Source organism: Eretmochelys imbricata, chromosome 2 (genome assembly GCF_965152235.1).
Source record: "Eretmochelys imbricata isolate rEreImb1 chromosome 2, rEreImb1.hap1, whole genome shotgun sequence".
NCBI lineage: Eukaryota > Metazoa > Chordata > Testudines > Cheloniidae > Eretmochelys > Eretmochelys imbricata.
The window spans coordinates 191,726,658-191,752,062 of NC_135573.1; the positions used below are offsets into that span (position 1 = coordinate 191,726,658).

The 25,405-nt window shown below is 41.1% G+C and overlaps 1 protein-coding gene across 4 annotated transcripts in view; it reads left to right on the plus strand.

Annotated features, from left to right (window-relative positions):
- PIK3R4 (phosphoinositide-3-kinase regulatory subunit 4) overlaps positions 1-25,405 on the plus strand; it is a 39,593-nt gene that overhangs the window by 6,726 nt on the left and 7,462 nt on the right. For all 4 annotated transcript variants that reach the window (XR_013345315.1, XM_077811188.1, XM_077811189.1 and 1 more), the window contains exons 5-16: positions 2,463-2,597; positions 5,299-5,520; positions 6,615-6,788; positions 7,959-8,104; positions 9,708-9,911; positions 10,863-11,064; positions 13,133-13,326; positions 14,508-14,718; positions 19,489-19,654; positions 20,504-20,668; positions 21,846-22,057; positions 22,351-22,482. Coding sequence is in view for 3 of the 4 variants with exons in the window: in XM_077811188.1 (XP_077667314.1) it covers positions 2,463-2,597; positions 5,299-5,520; positions 6,615-6,788; positions 7,959-8,104; positions 9,708-9,911; positions 10,863-11,064; positions 13,133-13,326; positions 14,508-14,718; positions 19,489-19,654; positions 20,504-20,668; positions 21,846-22,057; positions 22,351-22,482 (2,163 nt within the window). In the remaining variant the exon portion in view is untranslated. The remainder of the gene's footprint in view (positions 1-2,462; positions 2,598-5,298; positions 5,521-6,614; positions 6,789-7,958; positions 8,105-9,707; positions 9,912-10,862; positions 11,065-13,132; positions 13,327-14,507; positions 14,719-19,488; positions 19,655-20,503; positions 20,669-21,845; positions 22,058-22,350; positions 22,483-25,405) is intronic.

Below are 25,405 nucleotides of genomic sequence, written 5' to 3' on the forward strand. Positions count from 1 at the left end.
CTCTTAAGCAATAAGCTGTCATGGGATAAAAGGGAAGGTCCTCTCATGGATTGATAACTGGTTAAAAGATAGGAAACAAAGGGTAGGAATAAATGGTCAGTTTTCGGAATGAAGAGTGGTAAATAGTGGTGTCCCCCAGAGGTCTGTAATGGGACCAGTACTTTTCAATATATTCATAAATGATCTGGAAAAAGGGGTAAACAGTGAGGTGGCAAAATTTGCAGATGATACAGAACTACTCTAGATAGTTAAGTCCAAAACAGACTGTGAAGAGCTACAAAGGGATCTCAGAAAACTGGGTGACTAGGCAACAAAATGGCTGTTCAGTGTTGATAAATGCAAAGTAATGCACATTGAAAACTAATCCCAACTGTACATATAAAATGATGGGATCTAAATTAGCTGTTACTGCTCAGACGAGAGATCTTGGCATCATTATGGATAGTTCTCTGAAAACATCCACTCAATGTGCAGAGACAGTCAAAAAAGCTAATGTTGGGAATTATTAAGAAAGGGGTAGACAATAAGACAGAAAATATCATATTGCATCTATACAAATCCATAGTACGCCCACATCTTGAATACTGCGTGCAGATGTGGTTGCCCCATCTTAAAAAAGATTATGTTGGAATTCGAAAAGGTTCAGAAAAGGGCAACAAAATGATTAGGGGTATAGAACAGCTTCCATGTGAGGAGAGATTAATAAGATTGGGACTTTTCAGCTTGTAAATGAGACAACTAAGGGGGATATGATAGCAATCTATAAAATAATGACTGGTGTGGAGAAAGTAAATAAGGAAGTGTTATTTACTCCTTCTCTTAACACAAGAACTAGGAGTCACCAAATTAAATTAATAGGCAGCAAGTTTAAAACAAACAAAAGGAAGTATTTCTTCACACAACGCAAAGTCAACCTGTGGAACTGTGCTAGAGGATGTTGTGAAGGCCAAGACTATAACAGGGTTCAAAAAAGAACTAGATAAATTCATGGAGGATAGGTCCATCAATGGCTATTAGGATGGGCAGAGATGGAGTCCCTGACTTCTGTTTGCCAGAAGCTGGGAATGGGTGATGGGATGGATCACTTGATGATTACCTGTTCTGTTAATTCCTTCTGGGGCACCTGGCATTGGCCACTGCCAAAAGACAGGATCCTGGGCAAGATGGATCTTTGGTCTGATCCAGTAGGGCCGTTCTTATGTTTATAAATGAAGCTGCTATTGATTTTAGTGGGAGTTTCATGCTTTTAAGTGTAAAAGTTTGTCAGCAGCATTATCATTGCTCACTACTTCAGATGAAGTAACGTTTTGGTAGAAACTACTTTTATTTCAGTTGTACATGCAAAACCATATAATGTTTTCTAATAAAGCAGCTTGTAGAATGTTGCATATTGGTAAAGTCAGTATTCCTTTGAAAGAGCTGGACTGAGGCCCTAGGAGCTCTACGGCACAGGGCTCCCTGTAGCAGGAGAGGCAAGGGCCCCCCCCCCCCCAACCCCAGAGTGGCAACAACGACCTTTGGAAGCACTAGAGGCAGCAACAGGGAGCTCCTCTTTCCCCAGAGAGGCAGGAATGGTAACAGGGGAAGTTCTCAGTAGCTACCCCTACAGTCAGGCTGAATCTGGGTGGGTGAGCAGGGCCTGTTTCACTCTTCCGCTACACCCAGGCTTTGTTGGTCTTGTTTTTAAAGGTGAGTTAACTGATTGTCAATTAACTTGAGTTAACCAACCTGATAGTAAATGCTAGTCTAGACGTTCTACAAAGGTTTGTGTTTTGCCCTGGGGTAACCACAAACATTCATGTTCTGAACAAATTTGTTGTGATGCAAGCTCTTACTATCCTGTTGGTTAGTTTGAATTTAATGGCATTTAATTCTATCAGGTTATAAATCATGAGCCTGACGTTAGGTGACCTGTTGGGCTAGTCCATTAGCTTGTTGCTTCTGTAAAAATAGTTCCGCTTATGTTATCAATGAACCTGGTTTCACTTTAACTTCTCCACTTCTTCTCCAACTTCTCAGATCACCAAAGTACCACACAGTTTGATTCACGTGACAGTTTTACTGGAACTATAATTGCAGGAATGTGCCAGGTCACCTTGTGTTGACCAGGGGTTCTCAAACTGGGGGTCGGAACCCCTCAGAGGGTCACGAGGTTATTAAATGGGGGGTTTTGAGCTGTCAGCCTCCACCCCAAACCCCACTTTGCCTCCAGCATTTATAATGGTGTTAAATATGTAAAAAAGCTTTTAATTTAAAAGGGGGGTCCCACACAAGAGGCTTGCTATGTGAAAGGGGTCACCAGTAAAAACGTTTGAGAGCACTGGTGTTGACAGAGCATGTAGTACTGTATTTGCTCACAGTCTGGTTCTTGTCAGTAGTAATAATTCTTTCCATCTGCAAGCACCAGGTTTACACAGTTTAAAATGAAAAAAAATTATGGTGGTAAATGTTTATCATTACAGAAAACATAGCACTGTTAGCAGAAACGGCTCTGAGATTTCTGGAATTAGTACAGCTGAAAAATCTGAACATGGAAAATGAGCCGACCAGTGAAGAAATGGATGAAGTGTCACATCCCAGTGAAAACTATGACACAGGTAATGTAACTTATGCATGGGTTGCTTACTTATGGGTCAAAGCCTGATGTGCTGAGTTCTTACATTTTCTGTTGATTTCAATTCTGGGTGCTCATTATTAAGGCCAAGATTTTGTCACAGATATTTTTAGTAAAACTCAGACAGGTCATGGGCAAAAAACAAAAATTCATGGAAGCCATGACCTGTCCATGACTTTTAGTAAAAAAATATCAGTGACGAAATGGAGATCTGTGGGGTCCCCACACCGCCACAAGCAGGGCAGTTGTGCAGGGGCTAGGAGCTGCCTGCAGCAGCTGGGGGCTGCAGAATACCCCTGCCTCCTGCAGCTCTGGGGGTCCCACACAGCCTGTGGGGCCGGGAGCTGTGGGGTGCCCCCGCCTCCCATGTCAGCCAGGAGCTGAGGGGGTTCCCTGGCATCCAGGAGCTGCAGGCAGGGGTGGCAAGTTGTATGGGTCTGTGCTCCAGCAATATTCAGGGCACCGGGGCCCACTCAACCAATTTTTGAGGCCGGCTCTCTCCCCTGGCCCCGCGTGCCGCCCCCGCACGCCTCCCTCGAGTGTCCCTCCCTGCACCCTGGGCAGCAGGCGGGTGCCCCCTCCTGGCTCCTGGCATCAACTGCTGCTGCTGGGTCCTAGCGCCCCCCCAACCACTAGTGCTGGGGCAGGCTGACCCTGACCCTGCCCTTCCCCCTCGGACCCTTCCCTTTTCCGGCGGGACCCTGCACCAGCTCAGGTGGCCCCCCTGCCCACAGTCACCGCCCCTGCCCCACACTGGGCAAGAGGCAGCCCCATTCCCCAGTGAGGCTACAGTGAGGGGCAGCAGTAGGAAGACGCGCACACGTGATGGCAGCCGTGCCGCTGCACCCACCACAGGGGAGGCGAGGAGGCTTCCTGGACCTGAGAGGGGCCCTAGGAGCACGTGGAGTGACAGTGGTGCAAGGTGAGTGTGCTGCCGGGGGGAGAGGGCTGCAGGAGTCCTCCTCTCTGGCCCCAGCCAGCAGCAGCCTGCCTGCACCCCAAACTTCTCATTCCTGGCCCCACCCCACTCCAGAGCATGCAGCCCCAGCCCTGAGCCCCCTCCTGCACCCTGAACCTCTCATCCCTGGCCCCACCCTGCAGCCCAAACCCCTCACCCCACCCCTCTGCCCGAGCCCCTTCCAAACCCCTCATCCCACCCCAGAGCCCTCACATTTTTACATTATTTAAAAATATATATATCAGCTTACAAGGCAGGTGTGGGGAGGAGCAGGACTTGGACTCGTTCTGGGCACCACTAAAAATTATACAAACCTGCCGCCTCCCGAGCTGCAGTGTTCACCCGGAGTGGTGGGGGACCCTGCAGCTCCTGACCACCGCAGGCTGAAGTCACGTAGGTCACTGGAAGTAATGGATTCCGTGACTTCTGCAACCAAATCATAGTCTAAGGCCCGGTGGGTAGTGATCGATCTATCGGGGATCGATTTATCGCGTCTAGTGTAATCGCTCTGCTGTCGACTCCTGAACTCCACCAGAGCGAGAGGCGGAAGCGGAGTCGACGGGGGAGCGGTGGCCGTCAATCCCGCGCCGCGAGGATGCGAAGTAAGTGATTCTAATTTGATCTAAGATACGTCGACTTCAGCTATGCTATTCTCGTAGCTGAGGTTGCGTATCTTAGATCGATCCCCCCCCCCCCCCCCCCCAGTGTAGACCAGGCCTTACTCGTTATCTCTTGGGGCGTGGCCCTGTACTATCAAGTTCCATCTAATAGTTAAGAAATTCTTTGTAAAATTACACTTTTATTTAAACCATGGACTAGAAATACCCAAGCACGTGACTTGGCAATGAATGTTTACCATTTTAGAGCACACTTAGTAGCTTGGGGATAATTGCTCACTTATTTAATGAAACTGGAAATCTCTGATTTTTTTCGATGCTGATTATTTATCTCTATATTCCTAATAGAGATAATCTGTCTAGATTTTTTTAAAATACACAACCTCAACTCTGCCATCAGTTTAGGAAATGAAGCTACTAACGAGCAAGTGAATTTTCAATTACTCTGTTGCCACAAAGCATTTTTTGTTCACTGTTGAACCATTATCTCTAAGGGTATGTCCACACAGCAAAGAAAAACCCATGGCTGGCCCATGCCAGCCGACTCGAGCTCGCAGGGCTGTTTCAGTTTCTGTGTAGACTTCTGGGCTTGGCCTGGAGCCCAAGCTCTGAGACTCTTCCACCTGTCATAGTCCTAGAGCCTGGGCTTCAGCCTGAGTCTGGAAAAACACAGAGCAATGAAACAGCCCCGCAACCCGAGTCCCCGCGAGCCTGAGTCGGCTGGCACAGGCCAGCTGCAGGATTTTTTTGGTCTGTGTAGACATACTCTAATTGACTCATTTTAATGCTTCTCTGCATCCTTACTTCAGCTATAAGTGCGATGAGTGGGTCACCTCAATGGAAGCACAGACTAGACTGTTTGGGGTATGTTTTTATTCATATCAGTGATATACGCTTCTATGGCTTCCCCAGTTCTATCAATTCAGAGCCTGAGTATGAATCCATTTGTAAGCATGGCTTCAGAATCCTAGTCATTCTGTTGCATTACTGGCTTACTGAGTCTGCTGTACTTCAGAATTGCATATTATTTTAATTCATTTAATGGTGGCTGACAAATGCATATGTTTTGTTTTATGTTGACTCAATTTTCTATTGTGTCTGTCTTGCAGAGCTTCAGGCTTTGCATGAAATGGTCCAGCAGAAAGTTGTTACTCTGCTGAGTGACCCAGAAAACATTGTGAAACAGACACTAATGGAAAATGGAATAACACGTCTCTGTGTCTTCTTTGGACGTCAAAAAGCCAATGATGTCCTCCTATCTCATATGATCACCTTCCTGAATGATAAGAATGACTGGCATCTTCGGGGAGCTTTCTTTGACAGCATAGTTGGTAGGTACTCGGTTTCTTGGCTGAAACATGCTTAGATGTAATCAATTAATTGAATACGCTGCTGCAGGTTCTTAGAAATTTTTACAGTCATAGAAGAGGGCTTCGTTTGTGGAGAGTTTAGTAACTCTGACATAGAGGCAAGCAATTTAATGCTCATGCATGTCTTTTTTTTTTTTTTTTCCCTCCTCCCCTTCTTGGTAGCAGGATGGAGTGAGTTAAATCAAGACCTTTTAAATCTCTTGATTAAAAAAATTGATTTAGGTGAAGTTGAGGCTCTGTAAAACTAATTTGAAAATTTGTGCAGTTGCAACTTTAGATTCAAATTTATAATGAATTTAACTGTAAATGCTGCTTTTTTTCTTTTTAAAAAGTATTGTATTTGAATTACACAAAACTGTTAGCTCCCTCCCCCAAAGCAGATACAGAACTTTATTTGCATGAATAATTCCATTCACTTCAATTGGATTATTCATGTGCTTAAATTTAAGCATGTGCATAAGTGTTTGCAGCACCAGGGGGCTAAAATTATATTTTTATTAAACTTTTCTGAGTGGCATAAAATCTCTCATTTCAAAACAAAATTGGTTCTTTATTAACAGTTAAGTTATTTAGTCTTTCCATACATTAACAAAGTTATTGCCAACTTTGTTATACACACAGGCCCAATGTTCAAAAATAGTAACTGAAGTTAGGTGCCTAGGTATGTGTTTAAGAGCCTAAATAATTTTAAGGGCACAAGTCTCTTGGGCTTCCAACTGCAAACACTGATGGAGGAGAGTAGCCTGAAGTAAGAAGCATTTTAGCTTTCTTCATTTGTGGAGGTTCAGTATGGCTCTGATGATGCACCATTGAAGTTATTGTGAGTTTTGCCTTTGCCTTTTGCAAATATAGCATGGGCTATTGGCTTATCAGTTTTGTGTTTGAATCTGTGGTGGTCTCCCCCACCCCTTCTCCCCCCTCCTCCAAATGATGTAATCACTTTCAGGAAGATGTGGACTGCTTTTATATATAGTGTTTGTTACCCTGCTGTCTTAGCTTTTTGGGGGTGTTACCTTGCCGATTACAATAACACTTTTTTTCTTTATGGGTTTTAGGTGTTGCTGCTTATGTTGGCTGGCAAAGCTCATCAATTTTAAAACCTCTACTCCAGCAAGGTCTCAGTGATGCTGAAGAATTTGTCATTTTTAAGGCTCTCAATGCCCTTACCTGTATGTGCCAGTTAGGGCTGTTGCAGAAACCACACATCTATGAATTTGCTTGTGATATAGGTAAGTTAAAAAACTGCTGAAAATATCTTGGTTTTTTTATGGAAAATCTTTATTCTGTGAAGTTTCACTGTTATCTTAGGTTTCAGAGTAGCAGCCGTGTTAGTCTGTATTCTCAAAAAGAAAAGGAGTACTTGTGGCACCTTAGAGACTAACAAATTTATTTGAGCATAAGCTTTCATGAGCTACAGCTCACTTCATCGGATGCAACTGTTACCTTAGTTATCCATTATATGACCCTACTTCAAATTTCTTTAGGTTCTGGTGGGAATTATTTTCCTAACTTTTACTAAGCTGTTGCTAATGCAATAACATGTTGCTTAGAATTGTAAAATAGCTATTTTGATATAACAAATAATCTGAAGTGGATATTGGGGCGTAAAATTTCTATTAAAATTCAGATTCACTTGGATTAGGACTTTCTGTTTTTAATCAATACTTCCAGTAGAAGCGCTGCCAAAATTAAGGTCAAGGCTCACTTTCTGCTTACATAAATTTGCCAGCCTGAAACTTTACCTGTCAGTTTCAGAAATGTGAGATGATTAAATAAGAAATAACATGAGCTGGTTACGGCAAAGAACACTTATGTGAAATATTTAGTAAAAACTGGATTATACAAGAGAATAAACTGCCAAAGAAGGTTATAGAATAATTTGAAATTTATAATTGTTAGATTTGCACAATCATTAGAAATGTTTAAGGCTGTAACTGAAATATTTGGGGAAACTTTAGCGATGACTGTCTGCCCTGCCATTATTCAGGGGACTAGGTTACACGACTCACAGGCTCATACTTCCCAAATGATTGTGATGATGTTCCCCCATCTTATTTTTAAGAGTGCATGCAGAATTTCCACCAATTTTTTTCATTTCTTTCCCCTCAATTATTCTGGAGCTGGCTCCCTTCTCGAGTCTGTCACCAGTGCTCTTCCAGTTGAAATCAGTTAGGTGTTAGGTGCCTAAATACCTTTGAGGATTTGGCCCCAAGTGCCTGTTCTGAAGCTCATTGACTTCAGGCCCCATCTGTGAAATCTCTGGTACTTTGGAGGAGCAGAGACTGAACTTGGGGAGGGAAAATGAGGATCCCTTGACTGGCAAATACAGGACAGTCCTGTCTCCTCAATTGGAACAACAGATTTGAAATGATACTTTTTAACATTAATTTTTTTTCCAGCGCCTTTCCTATGTCATCCAAACCTTTGGATACGTTACGGTGCAGTAGGATTTATCACTGTGGTAGCACAACACTTAAATATTGCTGATGTCTACTGCAAGCTAATGCCTTATCTCCATCCTTTTATCACTCAGCCGATAATACAGGTAATCGTTCGCATACTGACATGACTACATACTGTATCTTCATAAATTTAGATCATTTTTGCAATAATGTCTGGTTTAAAAATTTTAAAAGCTTCAATTCAATTTTCAGATTAGGAAACCTAATCAGATGCTCAGTTAGGAGCAGTTCAGTTTTTCTGACCTCTTGTAGCAGCTGTTGATAGACTGGCAATGCAGTATACATGAAACTTCTTTTTTTTAAAGGGCAACACCACTTCAGATTTCATCCGAATAATAGAAGTTTTTACAGCAGCTAAAATCGATAGAATAATTTTTGAACAAAGCATTTCCCTGCAGTGTTTGCAACCAAGATACTGTAGCATTGTGCTAGTTCATAGGAACCTGAAAGTGATCATAAACTGGCCGTAAAAACTGCTATGGGTAGTTTTTTTGAGACCAATGATTCATGTGCAAAAGTGCAAGCAAGGTCTGTTGTGTGCATATAGCTACGCGCACTTGGGTCTCAGTCCAGTAAGACGCTGAGCATTCTGGCCCTGATCCAGAAAAGCATTAAAGTACATGCTTAACTTTAAGTACAGTAGTAGTCCTGTTGACTTCAGCTAGCTAGTCATCAATGCACTTCTGAGTTCAGTGGGACTACTCACATGCTTAAGTGCTGTGCTAGATCAGGGCCAGCATAGTCAGCACCTTGCAGGACGAAGCAATTGCAGATCATCCTGTTTGCAATTATTTTCTGCGTAAATGGTGTGCAGTGGCACGCCTTTTTGCACAATACTGTAGGTTTCTTTTTGAATGTGTGCCCCAATTGTCGGAGCAAAGAGAAATCCAAATGTAATCACAACATATATTCTGAAAGTACATTTGATTCTTAACATTCTTTTTTTAATAAACTATGGTGGTGTTAACACTATAAAGAAACTCATTGCTAAAATATTATTTTAAGCAATGCCTTTTTAAAGAAGTTTTATATTGTGTACATCTTCAAATGAGAAGTACTCTGATTTATAATCTTTCACTTCCTGTTACAGCATAAAATGATTTCTATGTATTATAATGTAATAGACATATACGACTCATGAAGGGTAACTACAAAATTTATTATATTAAGTAAGATTTAAATATATAAAAACACTTATTTCTTTTTAAAAGTAGTTTTTCTTAAAACCAGACAGACATTATCGCATCTTGCATCCTGTGATAGATTCTTTTCTGGATTTTGAGGAAAAAGTATTCCAATTTATGTGACCTCGCATTCTCCCCACCCCCAGTGCATCGCCTCTGAGCAGGATTGAGATTTAACTTCTCTTGCTTAGTAGGGGTGTATGTAATGATTAGGAAATACTAGGGTAAAATTTTTACAGTACTAGTTTGAAAGTAAGCCCATCAGGAAGAACTGAAAACATGTTCTTAAAAATAAAACAAATCTCTTCCTCTGAAGGATTGTTAGCATTTTCAGGGAATGATGCTTCTCTTTCCTCTAAGTGGCCCAAATATCTGTTATTGGACCTTTAACAGGGTGAACTATTGAAAAGGTGAGCTGATAGCCAAAAGCTATTGGACTAGTCTTGTATTTCTACAGATATGATACCTTCCTTGTTGATTGTTCCCTTTTTCTGAATTGCAGATAGATAAAGAAATAGTCCTGTTGAGTGTCCTTAAAGAACCAGTAAGCCGTTCCATATTTGATTATGCTTTAAGATCAAAGGACATCGCAAGCCTTTTCAGACATCTTCATATGCGTCAGAAGAAAAGGAATGGTGCTCTCCCTGATTGTCCTCCCCCTGAGGACCCAGCCATAGCGCAGCTGCTAAAGAAGCTACTTTCCCAAGTAATTATTATTCTTTATTTGTACTGCAGTAGTACATGCCAGTTAGGCGTGAGGCCCTGGTGTGATAAGTTTTGTACAAACACACAGGTAGATACAGTCCCTGTCTCAAGGAGCTCACAATCCAAAGTTCTGATCATACAAAAAACTACTCAAACAGTCCCATTGATTTCAGTACATGAGTTTGCAGAATGAGGGCCTTGAGAAGGTAATGAGGCATTTAAAAAAGGTCTGCCATAGAGAGACAACCAGGCTAGAGTAAGAGGGAGCCATGGTGTTTAGAGGCTTGCATGTGTAAAAGGAGGAGGGAAAGCGCTTTACAAAGAGGACATAATCACTCCAAGGCCCCAGAGATGTGCTGCTCCACCTGACCAGAGAGAAGACATGGGATAAAGTAGGCTGGCTCTACAGTACTGAATGGAGGAGGAGCATAAAGTCCCTTTTTAAAACCCTTTCCTCCCAGCCGCTAAAGCAGCTGAGCTGTGGGATACAGCCCATTCCCTTTCTTGTGTCTCCAGGCAGATAACTGGGGGGAGACTTGCTAATGATGGAGCACAGTAATCCTCCTTATGGAAATGGCTGGCCTTGAGAACCTCCCATCTGCAGAGATGGAAACTGTAGAGAAGAGTCAGCCTATGTCAGTTCTTTCCTAGTGTGCACTGATTTCAAATCCCTGGTGCTAGGCAAACAAGCCAGATATATCAGTTAGTAGTTTCGTCCTTTAGCAGTTTTCTATCCCTTCTCCCTAACTCCCAAACTTGTGGTGGTAGTGGGGTGCAAAATACTGTCCTTACAATGTAGCAAATTCCCCAAAATGTGTTTGAAATGATAGAAGTCTGTCTTGAGTTCTTGAGCTCACTCCCTTCATTAAGGACCGATAATGTATCCCACTTCTGTATCTACATATCTTGATGAAAGTTCTGTTTAAAATTGTCTCCATATGTTCTGTTGTAGGGTATGACTGAGGAGGAAGAAGACAAACTGTTAGCACTAAAAGACTTTATGTTAAAATCCAATAAAGCCAAGGCCAATATAGTGGACCAGAGCCACCTGCATGACAGCACTCAAAAAGGGGTTATTGACTTGGCAGCTCTGGGAATAACTGGAAGACAAGTTGATCTTGTTAAAACAAAGCAGGAGCCTGATGACAAACGTGGTTGGTATATCTCACGTTTTCTCTCTCTTTGTTTTATTTTCAGGAGGGTCGTACAGTTGATTCTTGAACATATTCAGTAAACATTCTGAGTATTTCAGCTTTAACAGTTTTTGGCAATAACACTGGACTCGTAGTGATAGAAGTAATAAAGAAAGCACAACTTCACTAAACAAGAGTGTCACTTGAAATATCAGAAACTGGGGAACTGGCAGGCTCCACTGGATTAGTAATAGTCTGTGGAGTCTTTCACTTCTAACGAACTGGACTTAACTCTGTAGAACTCTGTTTGGGGCAGCAATGAGCAAAGATTGTGTGAAGTGAGATGGACTATAAGTAGTGTTTGTATTAAAAATAAATGGTGAGGTTTTCAGTGTCTCAGATGACCTTGTTTTCACCACTTTTCTTCCCCCTGATCCCCCTTAGTGGGACGACCCGTTTTTTTCACTCTGAATATCTTGGCCACTTGTCTGAGGTATTTTAAAGGGTGGAACTCTGGGGCAAGGAGTTGTTTCTAGGAGTGTTTTTTGGTATGTCTCATCAATCACTCTCTGCATCAACACTGTTCATCTCCCCCATCCAAACACCTACCCCAATACCTTGCTGCCTTCAATTGCTTCCATTTCTTTCCCATTCTTCCGACTCTGTCATGCCCCCATATGTGGGCAACTCCTCCCTGATGCTGCAGGCTTTCCGCCACTCCTCTTACTTGTGTCTGTTTTTCACCTGGAACTCTGCTTGCTACAAATCCCCCAAGCTCACTGCTCCAACTTGCCCTGCAGCAAACACTTCAGCTCCCCTCTCTCTCACACATGCCTGCATTTTTATTGCACCTTGGGAATCTCAAGATTTCTGACTTTCACATTTAAAAGCACAATGCCTGTCAACTCCCTGTGGTATATTATAAAAAATGTATAATATACTCATAAATTTGGGTGGGGGGGAGCATAAGCACAAATTTTGGATACTGTGAAGTCAGTCGTAGAGAGGGTTTACAAGTTAATATGTGGAGTGAATGCTTTTAATAAATTCTCTCGCTTAAACTGATTAATATTAGGCATCTTGCCTTTAGTCTTTATGCATTGGTTTAATTTGCCCCATGTTTCTACTTTTTTTTAGTTTTAAGTGACCCAAAAAGGAATTTTCAAAGTAAATTTCTTAATTACAATAGGCATTCTTGAGCCATCAGAAGGTGGTTGCTACCTTGCTGGAAAAGTGATAGTATTTGATGCCAGCAGTAATCTGCCTAGTGTCATATGATAAACTAGTCCAGTGGCTCTCAACCTTTCCAGACTACTGAACCCCTTTCAGGAGTCTGATCTGTCTTGCATACTCCCTCACTTAAAAATTACAGTACTTGCTTACAAAATCAGACATAAGATTACAAAAGTATCACAGCACACTATTATTGAAAAATTGCTTATTTTCTCATTTTTACCATATAATTATAAATAATGTATTTACATTTCAGTTTAGAGTATATAGAGCAGTATAAACAAGTCATTGTCTGTATGAAATTTTAGTTTGTACTGACTTCGCTGGTGCTTTTTATGTAGCTTCTTGTAAAACTAGATGATGTACTCCCTGGAAGACTCCTGTGTACCCCCAGGCATACACGTACCTCAGGTTAAGAATCACTGAACTAGTCTCTCTCCTCTGCCAATACTGGATTAACTTTCATAGGAAGAACATCATTATTTATGGCTTGATCCTACATCCCTTCTACGTTAAAAAAAATTCCCTGTGATTTGTATGAGTTATCTGAATGGGGCAGCTTTAGGATTAAGAATATGTAAATAGAATATTATGTTTATTTAATAAAGCTCTTCTAATGCTAAGTTGGAATTTTCCAATTATTAGGCGTCTAAAACGGTTTCTTTCTTCTAACATCCCTACCAGCTGATTTAAATAACCCGGTAATGCATTTTTTCTTTGATAAATGTAATACATGCAGATTTATTATGGCATTTATTGGGTTACACTTAGTGCTAATGTCATGACCAATTTGAATGATTGTTGTAATGAATTAAATCTTATGTTAATCCTTTCTCTTTTGATCTGTTCCTTATAGCTAGAAAAAATGTAAAACAAGAAGCAAATGTAAATGAAGAATGGAAAAGTATGTTTGGGTCTTTGGAACCTTCTAACATCTCCCAGCCAATACCTAAAGGGCAAAGTACTGATCAAGAAGCAGCTCAGACTGGAAAACCTCTTCGTTCCGAGTCCGCTGCTGGCATCTGTGCCAATTTGTCATCCTCTCCACAGGTATTTCTGAAGACCTCACTTTTTTGCATTTTTTTAATCTAATCTGAATATTTAAATAGCAGCAAACACTAATATCTACTCACTGAAACCAGGGTAAAAAGGGATTTTTTTTTTAGCCATTTTATGTAGTGTTTCTTTGTTCTTTTGGCTCTTTTGTTCAACAGAATATTGGGGCTTAAAGTTCAAAAAAATGGGAAAAATAAGGGTTAGTTCTATGAACAGCATGATCCTACAAGTGAATATATATCTTTCTCTAAGGGATGTGCTGGGGGAAGACTAACCAGTGCATTAAGTAAATTATGCTGGCAATAAAGCTCTTGGAAGCTCTTTGAGAATTTAAGAATTTAGGCCCTGTAATCTCCCTTTGGGTGAACCCGTTTTTGTCTGTGACTTCAGTGGAACACAGCAGTTACCATACCAGATCATAGCAGTGGTCTGTCTACAGTACAGAATACTGTATCCAGTAGTGGTCAGTACCAGATGCAGAGGAAGGTGCAAGAAATCCTGCTGTAAACATGGATGGAATAACTTGTTCATAGGGAAAATTTTTCCCATCCCTCATTAGATTGATTTGTATTCTGGAGCATGTGTTTGTAGAATTTCCAAAATTGGTATGGGTGTTAGGGGCGGCCTGGATGGATCACCTTGCAGGATTAGGGCCTTACTAACTAGCTGTGACATTAATTCTGGAACTCTGATGGGAGTTTGTCAACATTTTTGGTTTTATGTAAACAAATAATTGTTAGCTAATTTGTCACTTTGTTGGCAATTCCAACTACAGGTATATTTGCAGTAACTGCTCCTGCAACAGTTGCTTGAAGAAATATTAGTAAATATTTTCTTCACGAAAATGTGTACAGTGAATAGACAATTGTGTACTGTGTTTTGAATAGTAATTTGTATTTAAAGTTGTTATGCAATCAGGACATTGACTCCACTCTCTATGGTGGCTTTGGAACCCTTTCATTTAATGTGGTTGCAGTTTGGCTTGTGGTGAATTGTGTGTCTGCATTCAGGTTGCTCACTTGTACAAGTATTGAATTCTTAATTTTGAATGTGTCTTTACTCATCACTAACAAATTAAAGGCTAAATGATTCTTCCATGCTCTTGTCAGTGTGACATGCTAATCACATAACTGATTTAGCTGTGAACATTTTTTTAAATTGTTTATGGCATACAGGCAACTGATGGAACAGTTGTCCAAACCAGGAAACCAACCATACAGGTTTTAAGCAGTACAGCTTCACCTTCCACGTACCAATTACGCATCACTACTTGCAAAACTGAACTTCAGCAGTTAGTCCAACAGAAGCGAGAACAGTGCAATGCAGAAAGAATGGCCAAACAGATGATGGAAAATGCTGAATGGGAGAGCAAACCACCTCCTACAGGTAAAGATCAGGACCAAGGTGTCATTAGACCAGAGATAAAATCTCTTGGATCAAATTACATTCATAATAAGGGAAAATTTTGAAATGCTAGGAACACAGGAAATTACCGGGTTAGGAAATGTTGCAGTTTTAAGAAGCTGATCTGGACTGGTTTCTTCTAATATTTCCACTGTCAAAACAGAACCTTTTCCCTAAAGGTCACCTAAAAAGCCTTATTTTTAAAAATTTTAAAAAGGGAAATCATTTTTATATTCCATGTTACTGAACCTGTAGACATGCAAATTATAAATGGTAATTTAAAATCAGTTTCTTCATCTACCTGCCAAGACTTAGTCTTCAGTTGTTCTCTTGTAATCACAGATGACCTTGCTAATACTTCAGGCAGTACAGAGAATGCAGTTGTCCATCAGTGTAGTTGATTTGTCAGTAACTTTTGCCGGGAAAGAGATTGAACTCTGATCAGCAAGCTTTTCAGTTCACCTTTAACATGGAGACAGGGTTAGCCTCACTCAAAATGCTAAGCTATCTGTACCGAGGATGCAGTTAATTTTATTGCGGCATGTGATTTTTATTTTTAAAGGACATCCTATTGCATAAGGAGATTGCCTGACTGATACTGATGCAGCAGATAAAACAGTGATTTTAATTTCTAAATCTACAGTTCAACACCGTCTTGGAATTACTAAAATTTTAGTTTTGTCTCAGGTTAGACCCTGTGCTGTGGTAAGGTTCACAGGACAAAACATGATTTTTTTTCAAAGCATGGTTACAGTGGTAATCTCTCTGCTGGAGAAACCGTGGCCAGTTGACTGAATTTATAAAATAAGTGGCCTTCCTGACTCTGTTAGTCTCCCTAATGACTCTACTATTTTAGCATCATTTGGATATGTCCATTGCCATATTAGCGATAACATTTTATTTATTTGTGTGGTGTTAGTGACCAAAGGCCTCAATCCAGACCAGGGCTCCATTGTTCTAGGCAGTATATAAATGTATAGAAAGGTACAGTTGCCCAGGGTGTTGATTAGGTAATTTTAACAATTTCACTCTACTTTTGGAAAGCTTTTATGTGTTAAACCTTCAGAAACCTAAACAATAGAGCTAAAATTTTACAACAATTTAAATATTATACTCAAGTTTGGGTAGGGGTATTTTGATTTTTTTCCTCTTGTGCCTTGTAAGTAAAAGATTTAACGTCTGTCCACTGTTCTTATATTGCTATATAAAATGGTAACTGCAATGGTATTTTACCAAGATATGAGCCGCCAAATTATATTTAAATCTTGGTGATCTTGACTGATATATATTGATTTCTCCTTTGAGAGAAATCTTGTCTGCGCAGCCATACATTTTTCATTTGAAGAGAATTGTGCGACCTGGGAAATGCATAATGCATCCCAGGAACACAGCTGAGCTGTTCCTCTCAGCCCTGGTCTACACTAGGACTTTAGGTCAAATTTAGCAGCGTTAAATCGATGTAAACCTGCACCCGTCCACACGATGAAGCCCTTTATTTCGACTTAAAGGGCTCTTAAAATCAATTTCCTTACTCCACCCCTGACAAGTGGATTAGTGCTTAAATGGGCCTTGCTGGGTCAAACTTGGGGTACTGTGGACACAATTTGACGGTATTGGCCTCCGGGAGCTATCCCAGAGTGCTGGACAGCACTCTCAACTTAGATGCACGATTGTTTGCCGTTGCTCTGACACAGGGAGGGGCGACTGACGACACGGCTTACAGGGTTGGCTTACAGGGAGTTAAAATCAACAAAGGGGGTGGCTTTACATCAAGGAGTATTTCAGGCAGGACTTCACAGAGGGTTCCAATAAGAAATGGTGCACCTAAGTTATTGTTCTTATTGGAACAAGCAGGTTGGTCTGGCCTCTGATTGATACATGGCTAGATTTACCTTGCTGCACCTTCTCTGTGAGTGACTGCAGTGTGACCTAGAGGAATGAGTCCCCTAGACGGGGGGGCGGGGGTGGGGGGGTTACAAATGACTACAAAACAAATCTGGTCTATTTCTTGTTTTGATACACTCCATCTATCTTTTACATCTTTGGCTGGCAGCAGACGGTGCAGAAGGACTGCATGCCATCCACATCTCATTGCTGCTCAGCAGAAATGGTACAGTAGGACTGCTAGCCATCCTCATCTCTTGCCTGCCCGGCAGAAGATGATGCAATAGGACTGCTAGCAATCCATATCACCTGCCTGCTCACCATAAGATGGTTCAATAGGACTGACTGCAGGACTAAAGAGAATGACCTGATCAAGTCACTCCAAATTTAGTCCCTGCGCCCATGTCTGCCCAGGCGCTCCTGATTGACCTCACACAGGCGACCAGGAGCACCTCGGACATGACGATGACGGCTACCAGTCCTATTGCACCATCTGCTGCCACAAGGCTGCTGTGTAGCAATGCAGTACTGCGTCTGCCAGCACCCAGGAGACATAGGGTGACGGTTACCTGAGCGGGCTCCATGCTTGCCGTGGTATGGCGTCTGCACAGGTAACTCAGGAAAAAAGGCTCGAAACGATTGTCTGCCCTTGCTTTCACGGAGGGAGGGAGGGAACGTGGGCCTGACGATATGTACTCAGAACCACCCGCGACAATGTTTTAGCCCCATCAGGCATTGGGATCTCAACCCAGAATTCCAATGGGCAGTGGAGACTGCGGGAACTGTGGGATAGCTACCCACAGTGCAACACTCCGGAAGTCGACTCTAGCCTCGGTAGCCTGTGGAAGCACTCCGCCGAGTTAATGCACTTAGAGCATTTTCTGTGGGGACACACACGCTCGAATATATAAAACCGATTTCTAAAAAACTGACTTCTATAAATTCGACCTAATTTTGTAGTGTAGACATACCCTCAGAGTGATCAAGCGCACCAAACAACGTTGTTTGTTTCAAGGAAAGATTCACAACAAAAGTATGTAAGAGGTTGATCCAGATACTTTTGGTTAGCCGTTTTGGAGAAGAAACTAATATTTACATGATAAATTGCATTCATTCAGGAAAAGAGTGCTTGAATTGAAGCTCTGATATCGCCCCCCTCCCCCCTGTTTTTTGGATTTTACTGGGTTTCAGATGGCTTTAGAAGAGTTGTCATACGTTTTATCAAATACCTAAATAGTGCAGAAAACCTAGTGTTAATACAACACGAAGGCTGCAAGATCAAACGCTCTTAAGTCAGATAGTCCCAGAAGTTCAGGTTGCTCAGGCTAAATTAATAGGATGTGCAACATGGCCCAATCTCTTTCATGGCATTCTGAGGACAGTTGCCAATTGCAGTATTGTAATTTGCATACTCTATAGTTAGTGAGGAATAATATCGTTATGCAAATCAACTCCTCGCTGCCAACAGGAGAACAGAGGATTTGTGTAACAGTTGTGGGTCAATAACTTTACAATATTCCTAAGCTTTGACTGCCTCTGTGTAACGTTATTAAATGCATAGGTCACATCTCTGAAAGAAAATACTCCCCTTCCAGTCCTCCAAACTCTGGTAGATTTGCTTTATTTTAGAATCTGGGTTACTTTAATATTCCCTTCCCCTGTAATTTGGCATATTGCTAAAACCTATTAGTAATAACTCTGAATCTGTGTTTTGTTTTTAAAAAGTCCCAGTTTAGTTTTTAGATCTACAGTACTTCTCAGTTTTATGGAACCTGCTCTCGCTTCCTGATTGCCAGCCACATTTGGGAAGGGCTAATAATGGTAGGTAGGCAAGAGGAGATAGCAATAACTACTCATACAGAGATGCTGTTGCTGATGATAAGGATTCCAGTTAAATCCCTCCTGCTAGGTTCTAGCAATGATAAGGGGCGGGCTGTGTGTGATTCTATCAACCCTCCATCCTGCTGAGTCCAGGCAGCAGGAATCCAGCCCACACATGACTGGAAGCAAGAGGGCAGGGTCCTGCTGTTTCTAAGATCAGAGGCAGGAAGGATGCATTAACCTCTGATAGAAACAGGGTTGGGTTAGTCCCTTTAATGTGCTTTAAGCTACTGGTGCTAACAGTCAGTTATTCCTTCTTCAAGCTTCCTGCTGGCAGCAGCCCCACTATCAATTTTAGAGTTGCCTGTAAGCAGCTGTCTTTTGTCTCTTTGCTTCCTTGCAAAGCATCCCCTCCCCAGCGGGCTTGGGAGTATTTCACTTTGCTTTATTGGAGCAGGCTCTCAGCAGAACAGCTTAAGAGCATTGTTGTCAGAAGTTGCTGCCATTTCCTCTATTCCACTGTGCCAAGTAATGACAATGTGAGAATAGCACTCCACATTGCTGCTGTTCTAAATGCCAGTGGAGTAACATCAGTTTAGATCTTCAAGGTCTGAAAGCCCATAATCATTCATCGGTTTTAAACATAGCTCTCATGAATTAAATGGGGAGGGAGGCAGTGGTTTGAGAGAAGAGGTTGTTGACCCACAAAATATTTTAAATCCCATCTATGTGCTTCTATTGTATGGAATCCCACACTAGGATCCTTTGGGTCCAGCATCACAGTCCCAATGACTATATATTTGAATGTGTGTAAAATAAATAAATAAAATAATACTGCTCTTGCTTTTGGGTCTCCTAAAAACATTCTCTTTGGCACCAATAAATGGTGCCTAAATCTGGTGTGTTGATGTGCAGTCTGCCTACTATCTTTTTAGTGTTGAATGTGCCTGCAAGCTATCACAATTTATCACTTGGATGGGGATGGGAATTTTCATATTTCCTTTGTGGTCGGTTTTGGGGGTTGATTTCCTATTGCTGTTTCCATAGGGTGGCGTCCTAAAGGGCTGTTAGTTGCTCACCTTCATGAACACAAGTCTGCAGTGAACCGTATTCGAGTCTCGGATGAACATTCCATTTTTGCCACATGCTCTAATGATGGCACGGTGAAAATCTGGAATAGCCAAAAAATGGAAGGAAAAACCACTACGACCAGGTAACTTAAAATTTCTTGGAATATGTAGGTTTTTTGTTGTTTGTTGTTTTTTTAAACCAAAAATATTTAAATACACTCTCAGAGTTAAGCTTGAACCACTCCTACAGTATACTGAAGATCTGAAATGTTCAAATGGAACATGTAAGTGTGCAACTATAACATTATATGCTTCATTTTCTAGGAATCTTTGTTCTCTTCTATCTAATTGAAACTACAAGGGGAATATTACATAGGCAAAGTAATTGCAAATCCTTTTGATGTACAGGTGAAATATATACTGGTACTGATACCTTAAGATCACCTACACTTGCAGCTAAATGAGCTTCATAGTTAACTGTCTCATTCCCTGAAATGCACTTCAGGAAGTTTGTACTGTTGGTTGAAGAGAAAATGCATGGTACATAATTTATTGAAATGCATACCTTACGGAGAAGAGAAGTCCTGTTAATACATTAAAAAGAAATGAAGTCAGTAAAGACGCACAGGGCCATTATGATAATGAAATTAGAGTATGTATGTTCATAGACAGATTAAGATATTGTAAAAAAGCTACATATATGTATGTAAGATTGTAGGGGTTTTATTATTCTGTATCCGTAGCACAGAATGGTCATGAAATTGAAGAGTATCATAATACATATCACAAAGGGGGAGAATTAAGGTTATGTGGGCAACTTAGACTTTGACATTTCGTGACTTTGGAGCACTTAACTGTGCAACCTTAATATTGTCTTAATGCAGAGTTGTTGTTTTAAGGTGGTGGGAGAGATTAAATTGTTTTTTGAGCCTGCTAAGACACTGGGCCACTACTTGAAACTGTTTCCTGTCTCTTCCCCTCCCCCTTTTTAGATCAATTTTGACATATTCTCGGATTGGAGGAAGTGTCAAGACACTCACTTTTTGCCAAGGCTCACATTACCTGGCTGTAGCTTCAGATAATGGTGGGATCCAGCTTCTTGGGATTGAAGCATCAAAGCTTCCGAAATCTCCTAAAATTCATCCAATACAAAGCAGGTACATGTCAACAGTGTCTATTTCATACTGGACAATTCATGTACTATAAGGTACTAGCATGCACTTAACAGTAATTCCCTCCCTCTTGGGTAAAGAATGCTTGAAAGGCTGCACAGTTCTATGGGTCTAGCATAGGAGAAAATTGGGAGATATGGGTTATATACCCAGCACTGTCACTGACATGCTTTTGATCTTGAATTATTCACCAAACTTTCTATTCCTATTTCCTATTCCTCTGTGCAAAATGGGAATGACATCTACTTTTCTCATAAAGTTGTTTGAGGTCTTCATGGAAGGCATTAAATAAATGGAAAATATTACTATTTATAAAGCTTTTAAAGTTTTTTACATCATGTTTACAAATATGTGCCATGTGATTTTGCTGCAGACATACAGGTGATTCTTCCAGGTTTTTTTAAGGGATGAATAGATGGGTGTGTAAACTGTGGGAGGTGATTTTGGTCTTTGGTCATCTCTGCCATATGAAAGATTTTATTGTCTTAAATATTTAGTATTGCTTCATATTATTTATGATTCTGTTACTTCTGATACTTAGATGAGGTGTGACTATAAGTTCCACATTAGGTTGTATCTCCTAAATTCTAGCAATCCAGGTTAAAAATTCACTGTTTGAATGCAGTTTTTTGTCTGATCCGTAAACTCAAGGTTGTGTCTCAAATGTCAACCTCTGAATTGGGATTAATGTAATAAATAACCCAAATGTGGTCAATGTTCCATTTTTTATAAACTAGAGATTAATTTTCATCCTTGTGTATATTGCATCTCTGTATGAAATAGTTGCTTATTTGCATACACTTTAGATGACTATCGGGTATGCTGTCAGCACTGTAATAATACTCTACAAGAAACAAAGAAATGTACAGTTCCTGCCCTCACAATCTGGACAAATATCAGACATGTTGGGAGACCAAGAAGTCAGTGCTGTAGTTGTGAATTTTAAAGATGAGCTGACCACATTTTACTGGGCTGATTAAGATATGTAGGCCTTGCAGGAGAAGTGAATTTGTTGGAGAAATAGGGAAGATGTTCATTGCAGAAAGGTCAGGAGGCAGTGTGGATGAGAATGGCAGTAAAGCATCTTCAGTCTGGGGGAGTGTTAAAGAAACATTTAGAGGGATAATATCTGTCTTGTTTCTGATTTGCTTTATTTATCCAGGTTGCTAGACCAGAAGGATGATGGATGTGTGGTAGATATGCATCACTTCAATTCGGGAGCACAGTCAGTGCTGGCTTATGCCACTGTGAATGGTTCCCTAGTTGGATGGGACCTGCGATCCACTAGTAATGCTTGGACATTAAAACATGATTTGAGGCTAGGTCTCATAACCTCATTTGCTGTGGACATACACCAGTGCTGGCTATGTATTGGTAAGCTTAATTATTATTCATTCTCATTTTATTGCTTAGACTTAGTGAAGTTCCTCTAAAATAACTATGTAATTAAAGCTGTCCCTTATAGAGTGCATGTTTTATAATGACTCCAGATACTCTTGCCTCCAAAAGGGGAAAGAGAACTTTTAAAGAGCAGATTTTTTTGCAGTCAGTATTCTATTGTATACCTAATCAAGAGTGCAGTCCCTTTACCTTTGGAACAGAAAGAAAGGACATAGATAAACAACTGGTGCAACAGTCCCTTTGACAACAAATAAATCTCTCACCAGGTACAAGCAATGGTACCATGGCATGCTGGGACATGAGGTTCCAGTTACCCATCTCCAGCCATTGCCATCCTTCCAGGGCTCGTATCAGACGCCTGCTGATGCATCCACTGTCTCAGTCATGGGTAATTGCAGGTAAAACAGATATCTTTCTTACCACTTTATTGTTGAGGATCGTGATTAAGGCTTGTTCTTCGCTTTCTGGTGCACTGAATGCTTGATTCTGCAGACTTGCTTCTGCTCAGCAGGTGAGGGTCACAGTTGGATTCTGCCTCTGTGCCTTATAATGACTTTTTTAAAAAAAAAAGGGGTACAGTGTTATTCCCAGATGAAAACTATAATCTCTAGAGTTTGTGTTCCTGGATATTCCAATTCTCAAGAGGTTACGAGCCCAGCACACTGCTTGCCACATATTGCTGCTTAGGGGGAATTTGCTTAAAAGACAGGAGGTGAAATCCTGACCCCAGTAAAGTTAGTGGGAGTTTTGTTGTTGGCTTCGTTGGGGTCAGGAGTTCTCCCAGATTAGGGAAGATTTTCAGCAGTATGAAGGATAGTTCAGTGTCCAAATCCCATTGAACTCAACTCATTTGTGCCTTTGAAAATCTCCCAAGATTCTTACCACAAACACTTGCAGTTGTTTTTTTCTTATATACACAGAATTGTAGTACTCTGCCATAATACTGCAAATATTTTATTAAGTAATGGTGCAGCAGCCCATTCCTGTAATGAGATATTTTTCTTATGCTTAAAATATTGTGCAGTAACAGAGCATACAAAGTTGCAGTATAGTAAGAATAAAATTTAAAGTTTCTTTCACCCAGTGCAAATTAAAATATTTTTAAATTTGGGGTTCAGAGTTTAAGTAAACTTACTCCTTAAATGTCACCTGTTTTATTTTAATGGGTGATGACATCCAGATTCTAAACATCTCTTTGAAAAGCCTTTCACTTGTATGAAACCTGCACAAACAGTGCAAGTCCTCCCCTGCTGGTGAGGTACATAAATAGCTAAGTTTGTCCTGTTGGACTCTGATCCAGCAAAGGATTCACTTATGTGCTTGCCTTTAAGTATGGGAGTAGATCCCTTGAATTTAAACAGAAGTATTTACATGCTTATAGTAAAGTACATCATGAGTGCTTTGCTGGATCAGGACCATAATAGTCTACAAGAATTTCTATAGACTTAGAAACTCTTCTAACAGGTGGAAGGGAAGGATGTGCTCTGAGTTTCCTAGCCAGAGTGCTGAACTGCCTCTTATACCTATACAGGCAAACCACCATTTACCATTCACAAGCTGGGGGCAGAAGTTCCCAGGAAGTAAGTGATCCAATTGTATGTTTTCAAGAGGATATTGGAAAACAGTGGAGTCGCATCTTATGTGGGGGTTAGGTTCTAAAGTCAGCACGTAAAGCGAAAATCGCGTATAGTCAAAATTTCCCTTGAAAATCCCTTAAATTGCCCATAAAGTACAGTATACTGTACAACCCTGTACAGTAATATGTATGTGTACAGTATATAATAAAGAGTACATATGCAAAATATAAATTTACAGTACTGTATTTTTAATTACGGGGGTAATTACAGGGGGTCGTCAGGGCTTGGTGTTGATCCAGGAGACGGAGGTGACTGTGAACTTGGGTGATGGAGAGCGAGTCGTAGACGAAGTGGTTGGCTCTGGTTCAGCTCGAGAAGTTGATTGTGTAGGCTCATCTGCTGCTGGTTGTTTTTCCTTGAAAAACATGGTGATCGGCAACTGTCACTGTAGTCTCTTGAGCTGCTCAAACATTTCTTGATACGGTCTCAAATCGTCCGTAATACTGTGTGTGATTTTTGAGGCTTTGTTCCATAGAGGGATCGTATTCAGAAATTAAATCATTCAAGTGTTTCGCTGCTTGGAACACTTCAGCACATTTATGAAGATTCCAACTTGCTGGCTCTTCCTGGTCGTCGTCGTCGTCGTCGTCTTTTGCAGACGATTGTATCAGTGCCTCTAACTCTTCGTTAGTCAGTGTTTCTCTATGGCTCTCAATTAATTCTTCGGTTTCTTCCTCAAGGATGTCGACGAAGCATCACCACCCACTTGCCTGGCCACCTGAACAATGCGTTTCACTTCTTTGTCAATGGTCAGGAAACCCTTAAAATCATTCACACATTCTTTCCATAGGTTTCGCCTACATGCATTGACTGTTTCAGGCTTGATTGCATCCATTGCCTGTTTAATATAAGTGATGCAATCAGCAATGTTGAAGGACTTCCAACACTCCATCATATTAAGATTGGGATCAGCATCCATAGCACTACGTATCCGTGAGAACGTAAGCCTTGTGTATGTGGCCTTGAAACAGCGAATCATGCCTTGGTCGAGAGGTTGGAGGATTGAGGTGGTATTGTGGGAGAGAAAGATGACTTCAGCGTCATTGTGTGCGAACCGGAGTGCCTCAGGGTGGCCAGGAGCATTGTCTACAATCAACAACACTTTAAAGTCAAGTCCTTTCTCTTTGAGGTACCACTTGACCTCCGGAATGAAACACTTGTGGAACCAATCCAGAAATAATGCTGCCATCACCCAAGCCTTTTTATTTGATTGCCAGAACACAGGCAGGAGATTTTTGTTCTTGCCTTTTAGGGCTTGGGGATTTGCAGAGCAAACCCGGCTTTATTAAATGCTCAGCCGCATTGCCACAAAACAACACAGTCACATGGTCTTTAGCTGCTTTAAAGCCAGGGGCTTGTCTTTCTGATTTCGAATTGTAAGTGCGGTTGGTCATATTTTTTTCCAGAAGAGCCCAGTCTTATCAGCATTAAAAACTTGTTCCGGAAGATAGCCCTTTTCTTCTATGATTTTCTTTAATTGTTCGGGGTAGGCTCTTGCTGCCTCTTCATTAGCAGATGCAGCTTCACCAGTAGTCTGCATGTTTTTGAGGTTGAAGCGGTTCCTAAAACTGTTAAGCAAACCTTGGCTGGCTTTGAATTCCTTCTCATCAGAAGGCTGTCCCTCTTCGGCGGGAGGTTTGAACAGCGCATAGAGGCTAAGAGCCTTTTCTTGCAACGTGTTGCC